Source organism: Fulmarus glacialis, unplaced genomic scaffold (assembly GCF_000690835.1).
Source record: "Fulmarus glacialis isolate BGI_N327 unplaced genomic scaffold, ASM69083v1 scaffold42195, whole genome shotgun sequence".
Classification (NCBI taxonomy): domain Eukaryota; kingdom Metazoa; phylum Chordata; class Aves; order Procellariiformes; family Procellariidae; genus Fulmarus; species Fulmarus glacialis.
Genome location: NW_009213126.1, coordinates 1 through 10,919, shown reverse-complemented (window position 1 = coordinate 10,919; position 10,919 = coordinate 1). Strand labels below are relative to the sequence as shown.

Genomic DNA, 10,919 nt, shown 5'->3' with positions numbered 1-10,919 from the left:
CATTCAAGGGAGTAAAGGCAAAAGTAAAGATTAAAGTTTGATACCTCATATTGTTTGGACTTGTCATTTAAGAGCTGTGTGTTCACATTTTCACCCGTTATGAAAGGAATACAAATTCTCACAGAAGCTATTAGAGGTTTTTATTGTAGATCAAGGTAGATACTGCATTTCCCAGTATCAGAACCTTGCAGCAAGCCTCATACGCTTAATCTGGTAAAAGTCAAATTAACTGTTCGCTGACGTACTAACTGCTTGGATGGCATACAAAAAAAAAAATCTATGTGCAAAATACTACTCATTGACTTTGCTGTATAATTGAGTATTTGTTGCTTGTTAAATTTTCAATTCTTTCTTAGTAGGTCATCTTTTTAATACATCTTTCTTGAACGCTAATATCAAATATGACTGAGGCGAATGGAAAAGTGCAGTGTTGAAACAGCAAATGTCTTAAGCTGTGAAGAGCACAACACTTGACGATTAGCTTGCAGAAGTTTTCTGTAAGTTAATTTTTTTTTTTTTTTGCTTTCTTTTCAGGATACAATCTCACAGAAGTCAGTAGATATTCATGATTCTATTCAGCCTCGATCTTCAGATGGACGTCCGTATCAACCCAGCGCAGGGTCCACAGTAGGTGAAGAAATGAGTAAAACCAGGCCAACAGCAAGTGCGTGTTTTGTAGTGATTTAGCATTTTATATCTGTTAAGAGTAGTATTTAGCAGATGTTTGACATCTTTAGTTATAGCCCCAGCTATAACTTTAGAAATATGATATGAGGAAAATTACATTGGTTAAATTCTTGTCTTCATGTCGTATGACAGAATTCTGTTGGACTCTTGTGGGTCCACATTTTTGACCTGTGCTTTAAAAATCTAGAGTTCAGCTGCTAACTTGCAGGCTTTTTACCCAAAGCAAAATATTAAAAATAATACTCTCCTTATAATGCTATGTAAATGAGTAATTATTTTTTCTTAAGAGCAAAGTTCTGTCTATGCAGAATGCCACAGAAACAATAGCTGGGAAAAAAAAAGTGTATTCAGACTGATTTGAAGAGAGTATATCAAACCCTTAAGATACGTGTGCAAACTTATGTGTTGGTGCTTAAAATGCTCATGTCTGGTGGTATTAGTGCTTGCCATAAGTACAAACAAGCATCGGTGATACCAGTGCTATCCTAAGCCTCCCCTGCCTGTGGACAGTCTCAGCCTCTGGTTCTTGCCATTGCACTGATGCTAACAACAAGGTCACTAATTTTGGTGATTTTTAGGTAACATTGGATATTTGTCCAATATATGGCAAGTGACTTTAAAGTTAGGAAATAGTTTTTTAAAACTTGCCTATTGTTAACACGGTGATCAGTCCTGGTTTTAGAAGAGTAATTCAGATGGGTGGATTCCAGGTTTGGTTTATGAATGTGCTTGAGGTTAAGCTGTTCTTCAACTTACCCCCAAAATAGCTCAAAAAAGAAAAAAGTATTGCAGTTCTTTAGTCAACAAGCAATTTTCTTTTTCTTTCCTTTAAAGAATTTCCAGAACAGAAGTTATTTGCTGCACTTTTGATCAAATGCGTTGTACAACTGGAACTCATTCAGACTATCGACAATATTGTGTTCTTCCCAGCAACTAGCAAAAAAGAGGATGCAGAGAATCTAGCAGCAGCACAAGTAAGTAGAACTGATAGGTATCTCTCTTTTTAACAGCTTTTTCTCTGGCGGATAAAGTTTCATAAACTCCTGTAACATCTTGTAATTTACAATTTTTAGAAGCGCTTGAGAACTTCCAGCAGACTGTTGAGATCTTTTACATCTTGCATTAAATTGCATTTGCTGTGCTGGGGCAGCACACTGTGGAGATTAAAACATATATTATTCAAAGGGATTTATGTATCTGGGATGTGGATACAACTTTTAATACAGTTTTAAGTTTAAATACAAGTACAGATGAAAACAGGGTAGGATTGAGTCATCACAGGAGCTTGCTGAAGACAATTGTGAATTTTTACTTGAAATCTCTTTTTTTTTTTTCTTTCTTTTTTTTTAATAGAGAGATGCAGTAGACTTCGATGTCCATGTGGATACACAAGATCAAGGGATGTATCGTTTTCTAACATCACAGCAGCTTTTCAAACTTCTCGATTGTCTGCTGGAATCTCACAGATTTGCTAAAGCATTTAATTCAAACAATGAACAAAGAACTGCTCTCTGGAAAGCAGGTGAGTCAGTCACCTTGGAGAAATATTTTGCGAGAATGTGTTACTGTGCTTTGAATTGACCCAAATATAGGTCAAAAGTACTTTGATGCTGAGTGTAAAATTGAATATCAGGCTGTAACTTTATAACTCTAGAATTCCTAAGGGGAGCAGACTTCATCTGTGCAGGTGCAAATATCTTTTTGATTTCTTAAAATTTAAGGTTTCACTGGGTTACGGCTGCCAAGCTTATCCCTGGCTGTAGCTGTGAGTCCCATGCTTGGAAGCTGCAGGCACAAAACCCCAAAACTTGTTAGGGGGGTTGTTTTACCTACCAGTGTATGAGTGAAATATATGTCATTTTCTGAAAGAGATGGAAAATGAACTCTCTGTAGCATTGTGTTTAATCTATTCCTTGCACCAAAGTTAGATATGTTAATATTTTTAATGGTGAATGTATAGTGTGAATGTGCAGCAAGCTGTTTTGTGCATTGATGCATGCATACACAGAACCATTTCAGTTTGAGTGAGGTAGTATTAATATTTATGGGTATGCTTTTTGCTAGTATAGGACCTCCACTAGTGAACGGAGTTTAATTATACGGTAACAGCTTTGGAAACAGTAATATTGTAGACATTTTTGTCAAAAACAAGCGATAAAACAGTATACAGTATAGATACATGATTGAGACAAAACGGTCCATTGTTCAGGTGGTTAGAATGCGCTTTTATCATACACCCAGGTATGGTGATTCATACACCAATGATACACACATCTACTTGGAAGCTTACATAAAAATGGGTGCCAAACACAATTATGGTGTATATACTTAGGTTAATTTTTAGAAGTACTCCATTGTACTAGACGTCGTGAGAAATTAATTACATAAGGTGGTTCTTCTAACCGTCTACGTGCAGAAGATGCTTCAAAGGAGAAGTAGGGGTCTGTAAGGGAAAATGTCAGGTGAAACAAAAATCTAAATGGATGCTTGGAATTTCTCTAGGTTTCAAAGGCAAATCAAAGCCTAATCTTCTGAAACAGGAGACTAGTAGTCTTGCCTGTGGGTTGCGCATTCTGTTCCGTATGTACATGGATGAAAGCCGTACCAGTGCATGGGAGGAAGTCCAGCAAAGACTACTAAAGTAAGGTCCATGTAGCTGAACCTGTTGATGTAATTTCTGATGTTAAAGAATGTTTATTTTTATTTAAAAGGATAGACCTCTGTTGGCAGTAAACCTCCTAGAGCTAACACAGTATGGTGGTGGTCACAGCTAATACTAAAAGAGTTTTTATGTTGTGTGGAGAGTGCTGTGCCTCCAGCTACTAATGCTGCTTCTGCTTTTTGTTCTCATTACATGTTTTGCAGGAGAGAACAAAGGTTTTGTCACCTTCTCTTTTTGTAGCGTGTGGGTAGATGGGGGATTGTTATAGCTCCTCTTAAAAAACAAAAGCAGCTATCACCTAAACCCTGCTTTTTTCTTTCAGTAACCTCAGATATTTTAGGGAACTGATGCCGTTGGTTCTCATCTGCAGAAATGAGCAGTGGGCTTGAGGAGCCTATGGGCATACAGAAGCTTTTGGCTTTTTGGTTATTCATTGCTACGAATACTAAGATTCACCTGGATGTTTTTAGTTACAAAGTTGTTTGAGTGTTGGAATAACAGAGGGCTTAAGACCATGGCAGTAATATAGTGAAAGTATTCTAAGGTTTATAGACCAGGGAGCAGAGCTGAAAACTACCTGGTTACATCAGCGTGATACTAATTTTTGAAGTCTGCCTATCATTTTGTTACGTGCATTTTAATACCTCTCAAAGAGCACTTGGTACACTTGAAATATATGCACAAACAGCATGATCATGTTTTGTCAGCATATTTGATACTGAAGTCCTAGGACTTTGGTTTTGAGTTGAACAAAATCACTGCTTTCTTTTACTAATTAGGCTTACAGTAGCTTTCATAAAACGATGCTGTTCTACACCAGGGCTCTACACTGGTATATTTGCAAAGCCAAAGCTCCCTCTCTGCAGTAGAGCTCAAAATAAAATGTTAGCTACTAATTTTTGTGTCTTTTCTCTCTAGTGTCTGCAGTGAGGCTCTGAGTTATTTCCTCACTCTTACATCAGAAAGTCATCGGGAAGCCTGGACTAATCTATTACTCTTATTTTTGACTAAAGTCCTGAAGATAAGTGATGAAAGGGTAAGTAACTGTTTGGGATGGTATTTAGGACAACGTTTACAGGTAAGAAATAGTTCCAGACCGGTTCTTCACACGCAGTTATATACTTGACTTAGAAGCTCCTTGACTTAGTGCTCTGTAGACACTTTTTGTTGAGGGAATGTACATTGAAACTGCACTTGACAGATACTGACAGTAGCAGTGCAGAGTGAGGGTGCAGTGAGTGATAACATAAAATGTGTCTGAGAAAATTTAAAAGATGCTAAAATCCTTTAGAAGGGTGTGTTAAGTTGCTTTTACCCCTCTCCTGCTGAGGAAGAGCATTAGTGGCTGATATTCAAAGAAATAACTCCTGTTTCTGCTTCCAGTGCTACATCACCTTGACCTCCTGCAAAGCAATTCTGTAGTAAATAAACCCGTATTTAGATCTCTCTCTATTTCTAACAAAACTTGGCTGAAATATTAAGTGAAAGGGGCCAACTACAACAAAAAACTTAACTGATAATAGAAAAATTATTCCTCTTGAAGAATAAGCATGCGCAAGGAGCTATGTGTAGCTAGTGAGCATCTGTCAGAGTACATCACAGCTGTCTTAGCCTTATTCTAGCACTGCCAGCTTCAGTTATAAAGATGTTTCTGCTTGTCACGTTGTGGGTTTCTCACCTTGACTTGGGAGAGTATTTAAAATTCTTCACTTGCAACACACTTTTTGAGGTGTATTGATGCATAATAGAATAATTTCTTCTGTTTATTTTCTCCTCAGTTCAAGGCTCATGCCTCATTTTACTATCCTCTGTTGTGTGAAATTATGCAGTTTGACCTTATTCCTGAACTTCGAGCCGTTCTACGAAGGTTTTTCCTGCGGATTGGTGTGGTTTTCCAAATATCCCAACCACCAGAACAAGAGTCTGGAATAAGCAAGCAGTAGCAGATAGTGACTGAGTATTGCTCGGTTTAAAAGTTTATATTCCTCAGCTAAATAAAAGGGCCAGGTAGCTGAGCCATTCTGTCTGGATATCCATAAAAATGGTTTCTTTGTATGGCAATGTGTATCCAAGGGTTAATGGTACAGATGCTTACAACTGTAATTAAGGCTTGCAACACTCCAGTCCCTTTATTTCCTGATGGATTATCTCTATCGGTTTCTCTTACCTGGCTCATGCTGAGCACAGAGCCAGTTTTTAGCACAGTCCTCTTTTCAGCATGGGCTGCAATATCCTTTACTGTCCTAGACAGCAGTATAGCAACAGATGTTTATGGCGGGTGTGAAAGTAAAATGTACCCAAAGAACTATATATGTAAAGGTTTGAGCTTCTGCAAGAAGTACAACTCAGGAGAGCTGTATTTTGAAGGATAAAATGTTTATAGTGAAAAGAAAATGGAGATTATTGTTCATGGTAAAAGATATTTAGCAACTATGTCTGATATTCTTATTCTAAGATTTTTGCACACTCAGGCTGTCTGAGACATTGGTAATCATCCTTCTGTGAAAAATGTACAGAGATGCAGGTCTGTAATATAAACTCTTTAACACTATACAGTTCTTCCTGAATTGTTTTATTTCTGTATTATTGATTTGCTGAAAACCCATAACACTTCATTGTTTACCAAATGCACTAGAAGTTTGGGTTTATGTTTTTTGGGTTGTGATTTTTTTCTTTTTTTCTTTTTTTTTTTTTTGTTTTATTTTGTTATAGCCAAGAAGTTAGTGTTGCTGACTTTTGTCAAGAACAGAGGTAGAAATATCATGACTGACTTAACTACCTGTAATATACTTGTTTTAGGGCTTTTAACTATAAGGAGCCATTGAAATGATGATCCTTCAAGGACTGGAACTTGAATCACTGCAAACAAGTCTAGGTTGTGTCTGCTGTCAGATGTTTTTTGTTTGATGTAGATTTCACTCTTATGTACAGAATTTAATGTTGAATATATTCAAGTAACAAATCTGGCATGGTTTGGGGATGGTTAAATTTATTGGAAATGTATTCATACTGTGAATTGTGCTCTGATGGTTAAAAGACAAGATTGTCAAGCATTCTGTATTACAATGGATGTAGAAATTTTTTTCAGATGGACAAAATGTATATGGTACAGATATGTAAAGTTTTCTATGTAAAAAAAAATTCTGTACAACTTTCTGTACAATATTTGGTTCTCATCTGGCATATTCTAATCAGGTTATAGGTCAATAAAGTTTTTGAACTCTTTCATCAGTGCAATCAAAACCAGTCTAATCCACAGCTACTTGTTTTACAGTTTCCTTTGCCTCTCACGCTCTCGTTTCAAAGGAACAAACCCCAGCTCTCCGGGGGCAGAAAGGTGGATGCCCTTTGGTTGACTAGGATGTGTCTTCTCACTGTTAGGCAAATACAGGGTGAAAAAGAATGGTAAGTTCAAAAAAAAAAAGAAAGTGCTTGGAGGTGGACTAGTCAAATGAACCCTCTAGTGCTGCACAGATAGAAACTCAAATACTGCATTTTGCTTTCTGGGGATTAAAATATTGATACGAAACAGACTATGGAATAAGGGCGGATGGGAGGGAAGGGCTGGGATTACAGTTCACCTGGCTGCTGAATGAGAATACATCAGCCTGCTGAGCCTTGTTTTTGTAAGTAAAAGTGGAATTGGATTGTTGTCCAGTGTGTTCTCACGACTAGCAAAGAAAGGAGAGAAGCACGAAGACTGAAAAAAGTGGATGAGGGAGCCTAATCTCAAAGGGGAATGAGTCTCCCTGTAGCCGTTCACAGCAGGCTCCAAAAGTAAGTGTAAGCAGTTCAATGAAATAGCTATGGGAAAGCCAGTGAAGGGAATTAAAAGGCATGACCTGTGACTAGGAGTTTTCTCATAATGTTAATTGGGGTGGAGCAAGTCAGAAGTAGAGAATTGAGGTTATTTTAATTAACTGTAATTGTACAGCCTTTCCTCTTGGGCTGTGTTTTATTTTTTCAGTTTGTTGTGTAATGTTTAAGTCTTAAACCACTGTATGAGGCCAGACCTAAGGTCTTTCTTGTCTGTTTGACAGTGATCAGTAATAATTCTTAGAGTAAGGCATAATGTGTCCCATCCCTATTGATGCCATACCCTCCCCCGTGCCTGTGGCAAGCAGTGTTCTTGGTACCATTACCAAGGTGTTCCTGGCACTGTTACCCAGAACGCTGTTTTAACAGCCATTTATGTCTCTGTTATCCATGTGTCTGCCTAATTCCTTTTTAAATGTCTGTGTTCAAGATTCAGCATTCAGTGGCAGTGAGTACAACAGATAGAAGTTCGGTAGTCTGGGTTGGGTTTTTTTTTGTTTGTGTTTGGTTTAAACCTTACAGCTTCATTGTTCTGTTGTGTACTCCTATTTAGTAGTGACTTTTTTCTTAACAGCATGACCTTCTCATGCCTTACCTTATCACTGTTAGTCTTGGTTCATTGGAAACGGAACTCCCGTATCATCATTACTCTTTTCTATACCTCTCTTTAGTTCTTGCAGTGCCAGAACTGCACTGGCTGTACTCTGGGTGTCACGTTCAACTGGCGGCTCTCTAACCACTCACGTCTACAACGATTATCAGAAAAGTGGGGTCGGGGGCAGGAAGTGGGTTCTGTTTTAGTCAACTCAGCTGTGGGTTGCAGCTGCATTTATTTTGCAGATGAGACTGTCACGATAAAAAGAAATTTCAAAAAATTAGGAAGGCAGGCAGAAAGGCCCTGCCTACAACTGAACTTTAGGTATGCAGAGGAAGCTGAAGGAAAGGTTTGGAAAGGAAAGATGTTTAGGACCAAGAGTCTCCCAAAGGGTAGCCTGGATGCCAAAGGGAGGGTCGCTGTAAGGAGGAGTGTCATTCACTGTGCTAAGTGCTGCTGAGCAGTGAGGTTAAAGCAAGTTCAGTGGTTTCAGGTCACTGCAGAGGTGAAGGAAGCAACTTGAAGCGGGGGCTGTGCAGTCTCCTAGACTTGAACTGGAGGAAACGAACAGCAGCCTGTGATGGCAGTGACATTTACAAAAATTCCTGCAGTTAAATGAGGCTGGCTTTTTAGGATAACACTAACTTTATACTTCTATCAGGGGGTGAAACTTCAATCAAAGTTCAGGGAATAAAGAAAAATCAAACTGTAGGCCACTAGATGAGGAAGAAGAGAAGACAAGCTGTATATCTAGCAGGGAGTTAGTGCAGTGAATGTATCACAAAGCTTGTCTCATGAATCAACCGAAGAGTCATCAGGAATCAAAAACAAGGGGAAGACGGGCAGGTGACAAACTGAGAGGCTCTGTGCTAGGGTGATAATGGCATTAGGAAACATTTTTACCTTAGCTGCTTAAAATTATTTTGGGATTCCTGCCTCTGGGAAATTCAGAATTGAGCAGCCATGAGGCCTATGCTACACGCTCTAGCCTAGGTCTTGGATTACACTAAGATCCCTGCATTACTTACTGGCCATGGCTGTCATACCCAAACTGACAGACGTGATAAGCCATTTCTGGCTCATCAGCTAAGAATCAGCCTGATTTGGCACGTCCTCTCTGGGAGAAAACATGGTAAACCTGTGAAGAAGCTAAGTGCAACACAGTGTTGAAGTACATCTCTGTCAGTAAGCATCTCCTGCCTGCCGTCATCACAGAAGTGCTGTGGCCTTTAAGCAGGTAGACAGAAGTTTGAGGGTGGCATTTTAGTAAAAAATAAAGAAATTTTTACAAATTGTTTTTGTTTCATCATTTGATTTTTCCCTGCTGGTCAAGCATTCCTAACCAAGAAGAAAGTCACACCCTTACCCTTGCTTCGCCTTGGTGTTTCAGTTCACTGAACTAAAATCTTGCTTCCATCTACACATCCTTCTTGCTAAAGCGCCGTGCTTTTATTCAGCAACTTTTCCATGTGTTTTTCCTGCTTCTTTGAAGACAGCCTAAACATTCTAGTTTGTTCATGAGTAAATATAAGCCGAAGCAAATGATAAACTACGAAAACTGAAGTCTGCTTTCACATTTTTAGTAACAAAATAATTTATTAACTCTTAAATCAGAACCATAAATTAAATATATGCAACAATATCTGTATTTCCAGCACATAACAGGTTAGGGAACAAAAGATACATTGCTAATAGTCATTTTTCCATGAAACTGTTCACTGAGCTTTCATGCAGCATAGCACTCATCACTGTATGAAAAGCAAGTGCCCTTTTCCAAGTTATTTACTCTTTTGGTAAAAGCTTAAAATGCATGTCTGCCATTGGGTTACTCTGTTTCCAGACAGTTTTGGAGTTTGCCTACAAACAAAGCTAAAAATTAACTTTGATTTAATATCAAATTCACACACACACTCTGTTTTTGTGGCAAGTCCCACTCTGAGGCTGAAACTTGTATAAAAAGTGCAAAACCTGCCAAGCTATTCCTCCACTTTCCAGTCATGTAATACAAAACATCCCTGCCCTACATCTCCATTACACTGCAGCTTCTGTTGCTTCATTATTGCTATTTTACATTACACATACAGCTCCACACTATGTACATGGAAGAGAACCATCCCTACAAGAGACGCTGGAAAGTGCAGGAGTGCGGAACCGTCCCTCCTCTGCGGCAAGGCACAGCTGGTTCACGCGGGGCTTGAGTCAGCCGTGCGCGGTTGAGAGGCCTTGCCAGCTAAGCGGTAGCGTGGTTTCGGGCGAAAGCTTTGCTGGGCTTGATTGTTCAGCCATGAGCCTCTGGAGCGTCTCTGAAGTTCCCGGTCGCAGCCAGGGCTCTGTTGCAACCGTGTCAACAGAACTGGGCCGTCTGCCAGCGTTAGATGGAGCGTGCTTCAAAAGGTCATCTGCTTCGCCTAAGGAAATGTTATCACCTGAGAGAGAAGGAGAGCAACGTACATATGTTAAAGGGGACAAAAGCTTATCACATCTTACCACAACATTCTGTTGTATTGAACAGGCTCATTTGTCTGCAATAAATGCATAAATAATGCTTTTAAATTACATTTTTGATGTTCTGGGGAACTGGGCCCATCTACTCAACAGCTAAAGACTCCAAGTCTTTGATGTCTAATGCCAACAGTTCCTCCCCCTGCCAGATCAACAAGGGGCGATACAGGCAACCTTGGATGGACATGGTAGAAGGTTCTTGCTTGCCCAAAGCCTCCTATTACAGCAACAAGTCAAATCTGTCAGTGCATATATGCATAGAAAATGCATATAAAAACAAGGGCATTAAATTACAGTGTTATGGCTAAACGGTCTTGTATAGACAGTCTCTCACTCGGCGAGAACTCAGGAAGAATTATTTTAATACTGGTAAGCAGTGCAAATGCAAGCAAGTCTGTACATCACAGTCCAGCATAGCTAATAACTTTAATGCAATGTCCTTCTGAAATGCATACTGGGTAAGTCGTCATCTTCCAGCTACAAAACAAACCACGCAAACACCCTCCCCCCCCAAAAAAACCCAAAACAGCCTTGCTTTTGAACTTGGGGTCGTTATCACTCTGAACTCTACCATTACTTGTTTCGATTCAGTCAGCAATCATACATACCTAATACCTTAAATAGTTTTTAGTGTGGATTATCAAGCAACATAAATTT

The 10,919-nt window shown here is 39.1% G+C and overlaps 1 protein-coding gene across 1 annotated transcript; it reads left to right on the top strand.

Moving 5' to 3' along the window:
* Positions 1-534: 534 nt before the first annotated feature.
* On the top strand, positions 535-6,574 carry LOC104071727 (brefeldin A-inhibited guanine nucleotide-exchange protein 1-like; the record flags this gene model as incomplete). The annotated part of the gene is made up of 6 exons (XM_009578088.1): positions 535-664; positions 1,522-1,661; positions 2,041-2,209; positions 3,190-3,328; positions 4,268-4,385; positions 5,128-6,574. Coding segments are annotated over 6 exons (861 nt in total), but the record flags the coding sequence as incomplete, so codon positions are not given.
* Positions 6,575-10,919: the final 4,345 nt, after the last annotated feature.